This window comes from Cyphomyrmex costatus, unplaced genomic scaffold (assembly GCF_001594065.2).
Source record: "Cyphomyrmex costatus isolate MS0001 unplaced genomic scaffold, Ccosl1.0 scaffold45, whole genome shotgun sequence".
Taxonomy (NCBI): domain Eukaryota; kingdom Metazoa; phylum Arthropoda; class Insecta; order Hymenoptera; family Formicidae; genus Cyphomyrmex; species Cyphomyrmex costatus.
The window spans coordinates 259,633-277,637 of NW_017278747.1; the positions used below are offsets into that span (position 1 = coordinate 259,633).

Here is an 18,005-nt window from a genome sequence, read left to right on the forward strand (position 1 = left end):
CAAGAGCAGGAGTTGGAAAGAAACATCTCATCGAATACCATGTTCTGACTTGCAAATGCAACAAAACCGCACCATTATAAAATTGCATCTTTTAATTTGTAAATTAATGTATGTACAATAATCCGCTGCAATCCGTCGAAGCTCTTGTTATCATTCTCAGTCAACTTAATTCGCCCTGGTAAGTATGCGGCAGCGCCAACTACTGAGGAAATGCAAAACTACTGAGATGGGTTAGATTAGAGGCCTAGAAAACAGAGATGCGACATTGCGACGGTTGGGTTAGGTAACCACGGCCATTTGAATTCAATATAAGTGCTCTTGACCAATAAGCTGATGACAGTTGATGCAAAAGGTAGAAAGATTAGATTAGGTTAGGTTAAGTCCGATATTAAATATTCACACAAATAAGAATACTTACACCATAATAATAGTTTTTTATTGCACTTCGACACTGTATTGTCTAAATTTTTCTCTATATATATATGTACATACGTTATAAAACTATATCTATTAGATGCAATAGTGAATTAAAATGGCTCTCTGACCCATTAAAAACTTTTGCCATGTTCCTAAGCTACAAAAAGTCAAGAATTTAAGTATTTACAGGAGACAGCAGATGATTCGTGTTATTTACAACTATTATTGAAATTCCTGCTTTGCATGAACAAATGCAGTTAATGGTGACTTCATTTTTTGCAGCATCATCACTTTTATTTATCTTGATTACTACCTCATGAGGAGTTCCCGAAAGACATGACGATTGCAAACACAATCCTAAAATTTCAGTTTTAGTCATTGACTCGTGGGTAATTCCACAAAACATTATATGTTTTGCATTCAGGACTTGTTCGCCTTCTACATAGCATCGCTGACCTGCTCCTACGTAATTAACAATATCAAACAAACTAATTAAAAACTTATTTTCTTCCATTCTCTCCATGGTACTAGTTTTGAATCTAACCCATCTCAGTAGTTTTGCATTTCCTCAGTAGTTGGCGCTGCCGCATACTTACCAGGGCGAATACTCTCGGATATCTATCTTCGTTGCTCTTGGCTACTCCCCGACCTGCCGCGACGACCAATCAATTCACTACTAGAAAAGAAGAAAACTACTCCGCGACTATTTCTCTCTCTTTCTATCAAGTCTTCAGCTTCTTTCGTATGAACGCTCCGTCTATCTTATAAGTCTATGACTGTTGCTGTAAAAATAACAATTCGCTGCTTTAAAAACAATAGTGGAATCTCCCTGCAGGAGGGGCGGAACTTATTGCATCCACGCATGTTATATGTACGTTGTAAAAGTGTATGCGTGGATACAGTGGATTCCGCCCTCCCTGCGGGGGGACTCCACTATTGTTTTAAAGCAGTGAATTGTTTTTTAAAGCAGTGAATTTGTATTTTTAAAGCAGTGTTTTTGTGTTCCTAAAGCAGTAATTTGTTATTTTTAAAGCAGTGACAGATATCTTAACCTCTAAAATTTCGAACTTTAACGCTTAATATCTTGGTTCACAAGGTCGAGCGCCACAAATTTCTTCCGAATTCTTTCATTTTGAGTGAAAACTCGTCGAATGAGTCTAATTAGATAAAAATCAGAGGTGAGGCCCGTATTCTATATAATTACCATTTTATGGTATCTTATTGTATTTCAACACATTCCCGTACCTGTTGTATCTTTTGTCTTCTATTTTCTCTTCTTTATATTTCTCTCTTTCTTGATTCCTCACCACAGACTTCTATACACTGCTAGACTGATAACTGCCTAGATTTCTCTTATGTAAAATGGAAGAAGCATGTATTAAAGTTATTCATTCTGCGCATGCGCCACATGCTTCTATGCAATACGCATGTGCGTACGCATTGTAGTCACAGGCCAATATTCATAGTCAGTTCTTATATTCAAGACCGTCTTAAGTTCAGTCTTGAAGAGTTATGAACCAATCAGAGGGCCGCTTTAGCATCTTAAGACATTACTTAAGACAGTCTTGAAATAAGAACCGACTATGAATACCGGCCACAGACTTCTAGTGACCGTAGTACACAGATGTCTATACTATACTAGATCGCTAACACAGCCGAAAGAGCTGAGGCCGGCCGGATCTCCGGTTTCGGCCATGATGGGAACAACAAGATGGCGAGGTACGTGTGGTAATGCGTATATGAGTATCCTGCGTATGTGTTAGTGCGTATGTGTGACATCAGCCGGTAGTCACACGTGACGCGTGTGTTCCCGGTGTCATTCTTCTTTGGAACAAAGGGTGCGTTCCGAGTCGCGCATGAAGCGCGTAGACTGCATAGAAAGTCGTTCCGAGTTAACTATTGCGCGCTTCGAAAGCGCTTCGAGAGACTTGAATTCCCCAGATTGTACTAACCGTACTGAATTCTTAGCACTCCACTCAGCGCATTGACTGCTTCTCTTTCGACCTGAGGCAGTTGATGCGTCTGATGCGTTCATGCGGTCTATGCGCATGATTTGTAATTCGGAACGAGCAACGAGTACCGGACAATACAACAATGAACGGACGAATATTTGCGATTTGCGATGGAACAGCGATTACAGCAATTGCATGATTTCCCGGTCTTATTAGAGGATAAAAATAAAGTATTAATTTTATTTTTAAATGAAGAGGATATGGCGAAAGTAAGCCAAGATAAAATTAATGGCATTATTCAACAAAAATTAAAAGGGCGAAGTAAGAGTCAGAAGTAAATTACATTTAAAATAATATTAAAATGTTAACATATTTACAATAGAAATATTACAAAAATTGCTTAACAATTGTTACGCGCAGCATGTTTTTAATTTTAAGTAACGGGCATAATGTTTTTAATTTTAAGCAATTTTTTGTAATATTTCTATTGTAAATATGTTAACATTTTTAAATTATTTTAAATGTAATTTACTTCTGACTTTTACTTCGCCCTTTTAATTTATGTTGAATACTTTCAATCAAAATTAATGGCATATTATTTTACCTTGATTTATTTAATGTATAGATTAGACGTTATATTAATTAGGAATTACGCGATCGACGTAATCAATAATTTTTTCAACTCCAATTTGTTTTCCACGTGATTTATCTAGGTACTATTAATAGAAAAAATATTTTCTGCGTATCACTTAGAAATATGCCTTCGACTTCATTTTCACTATCGCTCGAGTCGGAACTGTCATCGGAACTTTCATCATTTTTCTTTAAAAGTATTAAAGAAGAAATTACAATTATTAGAAATTGTTTATTGACGTCTTGTATAGCGTCCATGTTGAACTCGCATAGCTCGCACAGGAAACCGGTCCGAATTCATAAGCGCTTCATGCGTGTTAAGGTTGATTTATACTGGCCGTAAACTGTTAATTTATGCCGTAATCTGTAAAAATTGACCAATCACAGTCGAATGAGAGGGGAATAATCGATTATAATTGGTCAATTTTTACAGATTACAGCATAAGTTAACAGATTACGGCCAGTATAATCCAACCTTTATGCGCGCATTGAAAAAACGGAACAATTTCAAAGTGTTGTGCATCAGTATTGCAGTCCACGCGCTTCATGCGCGACTTGGAACGCACCCAAAGTCTTCTCCGATGGCATTGATCCAAATTTGAAATATATCTGGAGGCGTAAATGGTAATCTAAAAAATTAACAATGCTTAATTGAAACATAACCTTCTCATATCATGAACCCCGAATATTTTTATATTTGGTAATTATACAGAATACCCCCTCCACTTCCGATTTCGATAAAATTAGGCTCATTCGACGCGTTTTTGCATAAAACGAAAGAATCTTGCAGAAATAAGTGTCGCTCTGCTCTACGAACCGAGATATTTAATGTTAAAGTTGACGACTATTCAGGTTAGGAAATCTGTCATACCGACATGTATTTAGTACTACGAGTATGTCTTCTTCATGCTGTCTGACCTCGTGCGCATGCGCTTGGTATCGTTTGAGTCCAACAGAATGCACCAAATTTGAAATTAACACTGCAAAACAAATATATTGTTGTCAGACACGAAATTGTACACCTTTCCCTGTTCAGAAACATTGAACTTTCCACGCGAAGTAACTTTCTCCCCTCCTCCCTCTGCACAGGGGCGCACTACTTCTACGATTGTACTGTCGGGGCAGACCTCTGTCCACCTCTCCCTCCCCCCCCTGCCGAGGGGCGCGCGACTTCTATGATTGTACTGTCGGGGCAGACCTCTGTCCTCCTCTCCCTCCCCCCCTGCCGAGGAGCGCACGACTTCTACGATTGTACTGTCGGGGCAGACCTCTGTCCACCTCTCCCTCCCCCCCTACCGAGGGGCGCGCGACTTCTACGATTGTACTGTCGGGGCAGACCTCTGTCCACCTCTCCCTCCCCCCCTGCCGAGAGGCGCACGACTTCTACGATTGTACTGTCGGAGCAGACCTCTGTCCACCTCTCCCTCCCCCCCTGCCGAGGGGCGCACGACTTCTACGATTGTACTGTCGGGGCAGCGCATAGTTGAAACCAATGTGCGATAGTACAATCGTAGAAGTCGTACGACCCTCAGCAGGGGGGGAGGGAGAGGTGGACAGAGGTCTGCCCCGACAGTACAATCGTAGAAGTCGTGCTCCCCTCAGCAGGGGGGAGGGAGAGGTGGACAGAGGTCTTACATTTTAAATTTCGAGCTTGTTTGACCGAAAAGAAACGAGACGCAGGCGCAAAACATCGAAATGCATGTAGAAAACATGGCGAATGTAGGACTGTGACAGCTTACCTAACCTGAATAGTCGTCAACTTTAACATTAAATATCTCGGTTCGTAGAGCAGAGCGACACTTATTTCTGCAAGATTTTTTCGTTTTATGCAAAAACGCGTCGAATGAGTCTAATTTTATCGAAATCGGAGGTGGAGGGGGTATTCTGTATAATTACCAAAAAATTTGGCTGTGCCGTCGGTATTTCTGGAAGCTCCTACTTCTGACACGTGTAGCTGCCGTCTGATGTCACACATACGCACTAACACACACGCAGGATACTCATATACGCACTACTACACACACACCGTCGCCATCTTTTTGTTCCCATCATGGCCGAAACCGGAGATCCGGCCGGCTTCAGTCCTTTCGACTGTTTTTGACGAAGTTAGCGATCTAGTATAGTATAGACATCTGTGCCGTAGTACAATACATCCAAGAAGACTAGAAACATGAAGTAAGAGTAAGGAGACTTAACTGTGTAGACTGAAGGTGGTCACGAAAAATGTTCTGTGTACTGCCATGTCCGCCGAACGGATAACTTGCAGCATTTCATCGCCATATTGAATATTTATATGTGTGCAATATACTTGCGACTGTGTATACGTATGTGTACACATATACATAATATATATCGAATCGGGATGACAGATATCTTAGCCTGTAAGTCTCGAACTGTAACGCTTAATAACTCGGTTCACAAGGCCGATCCCCGCATTTTTCTTATAGATTCTTTCGTTCTGAGTGAAAACGCGACGAATGAGTATAATTTTATGCGTTTAAGACACGTATTTGTCTTTTAAAAGGTAGAGTATAGCTTGCTCTCCTAAAATCTTAATAAAATTATACTCATTCGTCGCGTTTTATAAGAAAAATGCGGGGATCGGCCTTGTGAACCTAGTTATTAAGCGTTAAAGTTCGAGACTTTACAGGTTAACATATCTGTCATCCCGATTTGATATATATTATGTATATATTTACACATACGTGTACACAGTCGCAAGTATACTGCACACATATAAATATTCAATATGGCGATGAAATGTTGCAAATTATTCCGTTCGGCGGACATGGCAGTACATGGAACATTTTTCGTGACCAACTTTTTTCTCCATATCCTATCTAGTTAATGCGTGGTCTACAATGGGCAGTAGCAGTAGTGGATTATGGAGTAGACATTAGAAGTAGGCTGTAGGATTTGAGTCTCTTTACGCCTGAGTGTCTACAATGATTTACAGCCATACCACAGTATATCCAGTAGCGCAACTCTCCTGATTTTATGTCACACAAAATGGAGTGCGCGTAGTTCCGACGAACCATCCGACCGTTACGGACGCGTTTCGGTTCGGGTGCTCTTCATTGTATATTTTTGAAAGTGTTGCCGACTTTGACTGTGCATTGTATCATATAGATGCGTGTCCGCGGTTGAGCTCGTCTCGATTGTTCGTCATTTAGCACCCTTTGACGACCTGGGCTCCTATGACGCGCGTTATTGTGGCGTGACGACGCCATAGACGCAGGCGCCCGGAAACCGGTCGAGCAACGCCATTCTCGCGGGTATTGCATCACCAGTTTTTGAAGAAATCTATTGACGTGATCTGGCTGTATTGTCTCCGCTCACTTTACGTTGGGAGACAGGAGCCATTAACAATTAAGAAGAAGAAGAAGAAAATGGAGTGCGCATGCGCGAAATAAGCAAGATGCCCAGTCGCGCCACCTAAACTTCTTTCTCACTTCTTCTTATCCGTTCTCTGTCACTCTCTGTCAGGACCATTTAAATGGTTCCGTTTAAAGATCCTGTGATTAGGTGTGTGCCAGTGTGTGCTTAGAAAGCTCAAATTTGAAGGAAATTATTATAATTGCCGTCTATTTGAGTTCTATTAGTTTGAGAAACTCCGAATCTAGTTTGTGACCGAAAAGTTTGTGGAAATAAAATCTTATTTTAGTTTAAAAATGAATACCTATATAAATTCTATTTATTTCTAACATTTTAATATTTTTTATAGGAATAAGAAGGATATTTTTGTATATATAGGTATATATGTGTAATAATATTTTAAAACATGCAAAATATTGATAAATATTTGTTTCTTATTGTTGTATTAAGGTTAAAATTTTATCTATTCCAGTTAATTATTTTTATTCTAGATACATAAAAATTATCTTATTTAATTAAAAAAAGTTATTAAATATTTTTTTATAATTACAATAATTACAGTAATTATTTTCTTAAATGTAATCCGTATAACATTAAATTTTATTTTTTGTTGTTTATATTAATATCTTAAGACTGCGATATATATAATGTATGTTTTCCTGCTGGATTGCTTACGTTTCAGTTAGAAAATCTACGTTCCGTATGATGCAATTCTAATAATTTACAAAAAAGCAAGCAATCTAACAGGAAAAAACGCATTGTATATACATATATCGCAGACTTTAATTAAAATATTTTTACACAGTATAATATTTATGTTATACAATATTTACATAAGCTTATATTTTCTTATCTTTTTTACAATGCATTACAATTATGGTCTATTTTTTTTAAGTTTTTATTACATTTAGATTAATTTGATGTAGTACATACAAATAAGCTAGAGTAGCTAGAAAAAGATGGAAAGATGGAGAGTAAAGAGCAAGTGAGAAAGAAGTTTAGGTGGCGCGACTGGGCATCTTGCTTATTTCGCGCATGCGCACTCCATTTTGTGTGACACTAACATCAAAGGTGCCGACAGAGAGTTGCGCTACTGGATATACTGTGGCCATACAGTAACGAAAGAGCGTTATCCTTTATATTCATAATTGTGGATTGGCAAAAAATTGGATTTATTACATTATTTATAATGTTATGGAATCAGCTCCTAATATTGCAATCGCAGATTATTCAGACGAAGCGGAATCAATCACTTTTTCCTTCTTCCTTACACATATATGTATATTTATCCTTCTATTTATTATTGATGGAGGGGATGATTCCGACGCATGCGCACAACGTTCAAAGTACGCTGAGAAAGAGAGAGAAGTATATTCCCGCACCGTGGTTCTGGGACATGGACTTCTCTCTCATCTAGCCATATAGTAGTATTACATATATGGTTTTCCCCTCATCCGAGAGACACACTTAAAAAAAAATCTTAAACCATCTTAAACAGAATGTAAGTTGTAAAAAGAAGTTATACTGCACATTAAATGCACACCCACGGTAATTAATTCTGTCCCTCGGAAATTTTCACAAAATGAAAAGTGACCTTCTTTCTGTATTAATTATCACTATTCATGCACGATAAGGTTCAGTCGTAACGTTAATCGTGCATAGATTGTGACAATTAATATAGAAAGGTGGTCATTTTTTATTTTGTGAAAATTTCCGAGGGACAGAATTAATTACCGTGGGTGCACATGTCAAACAAGGTTGAATTACATGAGTATTTGTTTATATAGAACTTCTTTCTAACATCTTCCCAGGCGTCTAAGGTAGGCTCCCACTACATTACCTTACTGATGAGTCCAGTAGTGGAAGCCGGGACGAAACGCAAACTTGTGATATTCTTCGCAATCTTATTTTCACATATTTTAAATTATTACTTTAATATTAAATTTTAATATATGTCTTTCAACATATTATTAAGATCTAATAAGATACTATAGGCATCAAAAATTGGTTAGATTGATTCTCAATTTAACTAAGTGATATTACTGCGGTAGTGAATATGTATGCGTCAATGCTGAAAATCTATCAGCGTCGCGGGGGGGACTACATACGCAGTATATAAATTCACATAATATAATAAACATTAACATCTTGTTTTCAAGACTCGATTAGGCTTTACACTTTCTGAGATTTTTAAATCATACGAGTCAATTATTATTATCTTTCATTATATACAATTAAAAATAATGTTAGAAAAATATTCTAAAGATGCTTAATATAAAAGATGTTTAATATAATTACTTAGATTTCCTATGCAAGTACCAGTGATACTGGTTGAGGCTATCTTTGTCTTCTGATACCTGGAAACGAAGATAGCCTTAGTCGCGGTTACTTTTGGTTGCTATTCCAGAGGCACGCCAAAATTCGCCTTTAATTATTTATTTTATGTGCACTAATCATAAAATTATTTCTTTAATCTTTCTAAAACATATAATCCAGTTAATACACAATTCATCAAATTTAACCTAATTGAAACATCACTACTAGTAGTATATAGAAGTCTGTGTTCCTCACACAATTCCTCATCACATCGAGTTTCTAAATGACATAGATAATTTTTAAAAGATGTATGTATGTACGTAGTACATATATCCTTTTTTTACCAATTCTGTAAAAACATAGGCTCAAAAGATTAAATAAATGTAAAGTTAATACCAATATAAATCAACACTAGTTGTTCGTGTGAATTATAAATAACTTTTTCATCACGTGTGCACGTAATGTGCCCTATACCACAACGCTTTTGCGTGCGGGAAATAGCCAATACCTCAAGCCGTTGAGGTATTTCTCTAATCCCACGCAAAAGCGTTACATTATGAAAAATAGCGCAAAGCAGTGGTAACGCTCGTACAAATATCAACACGGAGAAAGCGCCGACCGGAGCGTCCTTTCGGGGCATCTGGGGGGGGGGGGGAAGAGCAGCGTGCTGCACATGAAAAATCAGCTTTACGATTCGTTAAGTTAACGTTAAGCTTACTTTTCATGTGCAGCACGCTGCGGCAGCAAAATGTCATGTGATACAAATTTTTGAGAACTGATTGGAAGTGCGTCACAGTGCGTCACCTCACAAAAGATTTTTAATCAATAATAACATTTTGCTGCCGCAGCGTGCTGCACATGAAAAATCAGCTTAAGTGTCATTCAACTTGTAATAACGTTTAAATTTAATTTCAAATTGTAATAATCTCACAATTATAATTAAAAGTAATGAGCAATACAAAATTTTGTATTGTTAAATATTTATTTACGGAATATTTTAATTTCTTTTATGGGGGGGGCTGCGCCCCCCGAACCTCCCCTGCTTCCTGCGCCCCACGCACCACCCCATAAGTCGCACTCGCTTCGCTTGTGCGACTTTATAATTATATAGCATAATACTAACACAGTGCACTCGTAATGAAAAATTCTATATGTAGCGAGTGGGAATATATTTGTTTATAGCGCGGGACAGGCGCGAGCGCACGAACGAAGCGCGCTATAAACAACTATCCCCCACTGTTACACACTATATTAAAAATTATACAATAATATAAACAAACGTTTTGATCTTTCTCGTTTAAGTCATCAGTAAAGATTTAATTAAAGTAATAAAAAACTTTTGTTTCTTCTTCACAACTCCACTTTTATCAATGTTTTTTACTACAAAAAAAACTTTCGTTTCTCCACCACAACTCCATTTTTATCAATATTTTCATTAATAGACTGCGTAACGTTGTCTAATCGTTCAAAGGACCCCACACAAAATCATAGGATTTTGACCCTCGGTGAAATTGGCTTTAATTCATAGTTCTTAACTCATTGATCAAAAGTGTTCATAGGCACATAACCTGAAAATGACTAGTTTCTTTTGTTGTAGCTATTTAAAGTTTTATTTTATTAATACCTCAAAATCAGATTTCTAATAAATTCTTAATAAATCTTGAAATTTTAAATAACAATATGTTAACCACTCTCATCATCCTCACTCCCACCCCCACAAAAACAAGAACAACTCATAGAGCGTTAGTCAACAAGCTGTTTCTAATCGCCTACGAGAAATGAGAAAGATTCAGAAGGTCGGCAGATGGATACCACATGAGTTGAACGAGAGGCAAATGGAGAGGAGCAAAAACACATGTGAAATTTTGCTCGAGCGATGCAAAAGAAAGTCGTTTTTGCATCGTATCGTTACTGGGGATAAAAAGTAAATATGTTTTAAGAATCCCAAGCGTAAAAAATCATGGGTAAAACCAGGCGCACCATCCACATCGACCGCAAGACCGAATCGCTTTGACAGGAAGGCGATGCTCTGTGTTTGGTGGGACCAGAAGGGCGTGGTTATTATGAGCTGTTAAAGCCTACTGAAACGGTTAATACCAAACGCTACCAACAATAATTGATCGATTTGAATCATTCACTACTCAAAAAAACGATCAGTATATCGAAAAAAGCAACAAGATCATTTTTCTCCATGACAATGCTCCATCACATACAGCAAAACCGGTTTCGACACGTTGGAAGCACTCAGCTGAGAAGTGCTAACCCATGCGACTTAGCCCGGATCCTCATACGGACAACAGCGCTTTGACACCGGACGCTGATTGGTGAAAAACGGGTTATGGGGGTAAATTTTACCCTCACCACCGGTTTTTCACCAATCAGCGTTTGGTGTCAAAGCGCTGTTGCCCGTATGAGGATCCGGGCTTACTCACCAGACTTGGCTCCTTCCGATTATCACTTGTTTGCATAGATGGCTCACGCATTTGCTGAGCAGCGCTTTGGTTCGTACGAAAATGTGAAAAAATGGCTCGATGAATGGTTCGCGGCAACAGGGGAAGATTTTTACTGACGTGTGATATCCACAAATTATCCGAAAGATGGGAAAAATGTGTAATTAGCAATGGAGCATACTTTGAATAAACCACTTTTTATCATTCTTCCTAATTTGTTTTTTTTTTTGAAAAAAATTTGCATTTTATACTTGTACACCTGGTATATGTATATGGGGCATTCCATGCCAAGTGGGCCACCCATTTTGCGAAGTTTCATGGATTTCGTTCATATTGCTTGAACTTGAACAGTTTGATGAATAAAGACTCTATGCCGAATAATATATCTGTAGGCTAACTGGTTGCCGAATTGTAGAGCCGTCAATTTTTGAGCTTTCTTGTCGCAGCGTTCTTTTCGCTTGTCGTTAGTGGACATGAAAAGCAAGTTTGAAAATGAAATGTAGACGTTTCCTTATAGAAAATTGAACGCTCTTTCACGTAAGAATACTCTTTTTTTTCGATCAGACCGGTTACGACGATGTTTGTCAGTTTTGAAATTTTTTAAATGACGGCGCGCTTAAAAGGCCAGTTTCAATTTTCTTTTAATAAAGCTCAAAATGTAGCCCTAGGTCTCTATTTTGTTACTTTAAAAGGAGTTAATTGGACACGCATTCTTTTGGGAGTAAGAGCTAAGAAAATGAGGCAATGACTGCGTTCAGCAGAAAAAGCAGCTTTGCAACTGTTGTAAAATTCTTGAATATAATTGGTTTATATATTTAGATCTAATGAGGAAGTAAGGACAAGACCAATCATATTAAGAATTTTGCAACAGTTGCAAAGCTGCTTTCTCTGCTGAACGCAGCCAATGTCGCTCCGTCACCCTGCCGTCATCACGCGTCATCACGCTCGGCCCAGTCGCCCGGCATGGGTCGCTGTTAGTCCCTGATAACATTTCTGTACATGCACATGAGTTTAAAAACAATTGCTCTCTGTGTTTAACAGGGTTGAGACTGTCTTTAAGGGTACCCTTCGGGTCTTTTTAACGTTTTTTCAAGAATTTTTTTTTCATAGTAAAATGTATTTAAATTCTTCGAACTTTTTACACATTATTAATGTTACAAATGAGCATGTAAAAAAATTTTTTTTTAATTTTTCGCGCACGTGCGGCGTCAAAATGGTGGCTTCAGTGGTTGGTCGTAAAAATCTGGTGGACGTGATATCTCCAGTTCGAAACGCTTGAAATAAAAAATTCAAACAGATTCTTAAAATACATGTTCGTGACTATAGCCGGTAGTAAAATTAAACGTTTTAAACGTAAAAAAACAAAATGGCGACGTTTTGAATTTATTTACCTTTTTTTCACCCGTAAAATGATAAAAAATAGGGGTTAAAAATCAACGAAAAATAATGATTTTACTACGGGCTAAAACTACACATGTTCTGAACAATCCCTGAAAATTTCAGCCCGATCGGTTAAATAGTTTTTACAAAATCGTGTCCACCAGCTCGAAAAACCTTGTTTTGAGGAAAACGCGTTTAAAGTTTTTGTTCGCATAATCGTTAGTATAATCATGAAAAAAAGTGTCTTACGCTCAATCAGCGATGCCAGCTCCATACATAATGCCTTCGGTTTCTTCGTAGAACTCGTTTTGAAACTCGTTTTTGGTATATTTGAAAATTTGAATTTTTCGAAAAAAATAGACCCGAAGGGTACCCTTAAGTAATACCTTAATGCCCGCATTACAATTGTTTTTTTAAGTTTTTATTCTATTTGTTATTTTTATTAGTTATTTTTATATTTTTGTTCTTTTTTTGTTGTTTTTATTTATATTTTTTGGATTATTTTGATATTTTATCATTTATTTTCGGGGGAGTACTACCAGTGGTATCAACTGCCAAACATGTTTAGTAGAGATACTGACAGCCAATAATAAGGTAAAGTCGACGCACTTGCGATGGCTGTCAATATCCCTGCTAAAGCTGTGTTCCAAAATTTACTGCCAGTACTGAAAATCTATAATTTGATCACATAGATTTTTAGTACCGAAAAGAGAATCGAAAAAAACCGTAAACCGAAAATAATTTTATTGGTTTTGTTACATATTTTCAGTATCACAAATTTTGTAGAACTTCGTAGTTCTGGTTCTTATTCGGTACGGGTCATTCACACGAACAACTAGTGTTGGCTCATATTGGCATTAACTTCTTTAATAATTTTATAATTTCATTAACATCTTTTTTAAATCTCTCAGAAAACGAAAATATAATATATTGAGATATAACGTATTTAAGTAGATTAATCAAAACAAGAGGATCTGTGTAAAAGTTGAAATTACTCGTAAATAATATAAAAAGTAACTTTGTGTTTATTGCAGCCACCATATGGTATGCCATCGACACCTGGAGGATTTGTATCTGTTAGATCTCTTTCAATTTCGACACCGATACCTATATTTTCTCATATGCCTCCGTATTCTGGACGACCGCAATCTCAAATGGTGAGCTATCAAATATGCGTACATAAAATCATGTGTTATAAATTAATAACTAAAATTTTACAAGAGATCAATAAAGAAAATATTCTTCTAGCTAAATATGGTTTAATAAAAAAAAAATGTGGTGGTTATTAAATTATGTACATATATAGTTTTATATTTTGATAAATAACACACACAAAAATGTTTAAATGAAAAGATAACTAGTGATAAAAGTAACACAGATTAATAAAAAACATTATGAATATTTAGATTTGTATTTTATGTCGCTTGCAAGTTAATTAGATTGTTTATGTATTAACTTAAACATTCTTTTCATGCTCACATGCGTAAGCATCACTTCATTCTTGTTGTTTACCAAATATTATGTAAGAACAAATATTACTTATATAAGCGTCAAATATTACTTATTAACGCGAAACGAAATGCATCCTTAATTATCTCTTAAATAATTACTTATTTATAATTGACATTGATTGTTTTTAGTTCCGATCAAAGCACAAACGTCAACCGTTCGCAAATCAAGAAGAAACAAAGAGGCATATTGAAGTTAAAAATGAATCTTCAAAGATGATCAGCGAAGATCAAATTGATCTGGCTCAGACTTACACGGGATTAGACAAGAGAATTTCCGAAGAATTTATTTCGATCGCGATGGATCCAGATAGAAAATCAAAAGTTTCTAGCTGTTACGACAGTGAAATTGGAACTTTTTGACAAATTTCAGTTACAATATTTCATGAATTTAATACAAAATATAAAATTTGCTCATGATTATATCTATTTTATATAGATACATTTATTGCATCTAACAATAAGATTGAGATATAAATCAGTCTTATACACGCGCGCGCGCGCGCGCCCACACACCACCCACACACCCACTCACACACCCACCCACACACACACATTCTTCATTGCATACTTCAAAATTTCGAGTATAATATTTAATTTTTCTGTTAAGTGTGAATTATTAAAATTATTGCATTAGTGTTTTCGATTGACTTAATAACATGCTCAGAATAATTTAACATGCTTTTTTTCTAATCCTTTCCTTTCTAACTGAAAATAAATAAAATATCACACAAAAAATCGATTTACAAATTACAAAGAATTAAAAGAATAGATCAATAAATATTATAAAACTTATTTCTTTCAAAAAAAAAAGGAGATGTTAAGTTGATAAGTCGCATTTTTCGAAGTATTATTGTCGCTTTTCCGCGGTTTTGATCGGTTCTCTCGCATCGCTTACTTCGTGAGCTGGGGTGCGTTCAGAATGAACGCCCGGACGACAACTTTTTACCTAAAAGCGTTCGATTTGACCGGATGTTTCGTCCAGACGTTTCACCCAGATCGTTCAGAATGGGTTCAGAAAAACACCCAGACTACAACTTATCGCCGTACTCGAGACTGCAGCCAATTTCGCCCGACATGCGCAGAGAAGCCTATTTATGCCTACGCAACCTATAACCTATAAGAACCATATGATGATATGATTTGAGGTTATTATTATGTCTCACGCCATTTTAGCACCGAGACACCGTATTTAACCGTGATAAATAGAATAATATAAATTATAAAGAATAGTTTGAATTTTAATATAAAGAATTAAATATAAAAATCGACTCTCGAAAATTTCAAATACAAAAAATAAATAGGCTAATGAGAGTAAATTCGCTGTTATTAATGCGAAATTATAAAAAAAAAAAAATATATTTGTTAACAATCAAAAAATATCAAATATAAAATACTATACGTTTCGGCCTAACATCCGGGCCATCTTCAGTAGTAAATTCACAAAAAAGGCATGGATCAGTAAGAAAGTGGTCACTCTCAACGTCAAACAATCAAATCCACATGGTTGGTAGGTCATGTGCAAACGACTAGACGTAAATCTAAGTAAAAATTAAAAATTAATGACAATGATTGAAGAAAGATGAAAATGAACACTCACCGACAAATCCATGATTACAAGATAAAGTTGTATTAAAATAATAATAAACCATCATCGGAACCACAACTAATTAATATAAAAATAGTCAAGAGATAAAAATCCGAAGATAACATTGTGGTGGTCAAGATTTAAGCGGGGAGCACAGACTTTTGCATAACGCATAAAGCATGTGCATAAGGAATTTCATTGGTCCATTTTCTTATGCATGAGTCAATGGACCAATCAAATTCTTTATGTATATGGTTTATGCGTTATGCAAAAGTCTGTGCTCCCCGCTTTAGAATGTAATAATTGTAAACGGAACAACTCTAAAGGAGCCTACAGACCAGAGCGACGCAGCGGTGAAGCGGCGAGCGATAGCCAATGAGAGCCATGATTTTGCGTAAAAAGTTTGTCTAGAAGTTTTCTTATTAAGTACAGACTTTAAGCGCTCATTAATAACATTAAAAACCAAATCCACTGGATAGTCATTATTAAGCAATGTTTCAATAACGGTAATAATATTTTTTTGATGGAATTTTGGACTCGATAACAAAAATGCTCTATCAACTAACCCCATAATCGTGCCTATTTTCTGGGAAAGAGGATGTTGAGAAAGGAAGTTTAAATATCTACCCGAATACGTAGGCTTATGAAACCAGTCATACTCAATCTTCAAATTATTTTTAATAATGGTGATGTCAAGAAAATTAAGCGAATCCCCCCCAATCTCCAATGTAAACTGCATACGTGTGTGAAAAGAATTAAAAATTGCAAGAATCTCAGAAGTTTTATAACAAGGAACCGCCATCGCAATATCATCCACATATCTAACATAAAATGGAATATCTAAGTTTAAAGAATTAAGTGCTTTAAGTTCCAAATCTTGTAAAACGATATCTGCAATAACAGGAGACAAGGGAGAACCCATTGGAATACCAAATTTTTGTCTATATATAATATTGTCAAAAGAAAAAAATGTTAAGTCAAAAATCAATTTCAGTCCTAAGAAATTCTATTTTAGAAAAGGAAGTATAATGCTACAAATTTGTGACCATCTAATATTAATACTGTCCAAAGCTAAATCAATTGGTACGTTGGTAAACAAAGAAACAACATCAAGCGAAATCAAAGTAGAATCCACATTTAATTGTATGTTGTCTAACTTTTTGATCAATTCAAAGCTATTTATAATTGACCTAGGAGAATCTGAACTGACTCGAAAAATAATTTTGTGTAAGAATTTGGCTAAAGGGTAAAGAGAACTATCCACAGCAGAAACAATAACTCTTAAAGGAAAACCATTTTTATGGATCTTGGGAAGGCCATAAGCTCTAGGTAAAACGCCATCACTAATATACAACGAATAATAGTCACGCTGCGAAATGTAACCTTTCCTCTTCCAATCCATAAGAAGATCTCTAAGTTTTTTAGAGAGAGTGTTAGTTGGATCTTTTTTTTATAATTTCATAGGTGCTATTGTCCGATAAAATCTCACTCATTTTCTGTTTATAATCACCCGAATCCATCGCTACAGTCACGTTGCCTTTATCAGCTCTAGTCAAAAGAACATTATTATGGTTCTTGAGAAACAATTTTAATGATTTTAAAGATTTAACAAAAAAACTCTTCAATTTATCTGGTCTCTTAAAATGGGAAGATAGATTATTCAAGATCGGTATGACACGGTTTCTGGCACCTACTCTTACAAGTAAACCTACCCAAGTGTAACTCTCCGATTTTGATGAGCTTTTAGTATGTTGTTCTCCAAAGAAAAATAAGAGACACGTATTTATTTATACGTGCCCTTACGCACTTTTAAAGGCTGAAATACCCCTTTGAAGAAAATCGGTTTTTCTCTTTCGAAGCGAATATCGTCGAAAATATAAGAGGTAGAAAAAAAATTCTTGAATAAAAATAGAATGGCTTTAAGGGTACTTTACAACTATAATAAAAAAAATTTTTTTTAGTTATTTATTTATTGTATACCTTCACCCTCCACCTCTATTTTCAAAAATTTTTTTATCTTTATATGACAAAAATTAAAGAGCATAATTTACTGAAAACAACGGTGTGTATTTAAATTATTTTCCGTAAAACCATTTTTCAAAAATGGACGAAAACGTCTATATACACGCTCCATACGTATTCGTACACGCGTGCGCGTGTTGTGTATGTATATGTGTGGGAGAAATACCCTTGCCTCTTATGTTTGGAGTGCTTGATTTACGTGAGTCCCCTTGCCCCTCACGTTTGGGGTGCTTGATTTACGTGAGTCCTCTTGTCTCACACTCTTGTCTAAAAAAATACGTGTCTCTTATTTTTCTTTGGAGAACAACATACTAAAAGCTCATCAAAATCGGAGAGTTACACTTGGGTAGGTTTACTTGTTAGA

At 36.1% G+C, this 18,005-nt stretch overlaps 1 protein-coding gene across 1 annotated transcript in view; it reads left to right on the forward strand.

The window, feature by feature from the left end:
• LOC108777626 (uncharacterized) overlaps positions 1-14,483 on the forward strand; it is a 20,652-nt gene extending 6,169 nt beyond the window's left edge. The window contains exons 4-5 of the mRNA XM_018544563.1: positions 13,558-13,680; positions 14,164-14,483. Of these exons, the coding sequence (XP_018400065.1) occupies positions 13,558-13,680; positions 14,164-14,394 (354 nt within the window). The 3' untranslated portion in view covers positions 14,395-14,483. The remainder of the gene's footprint in view (positions 1-13,557; positions 13,681-14,163) is intronic.
• Positions 14,484-18,005: the final 3,522 nt, after the last annotated feature.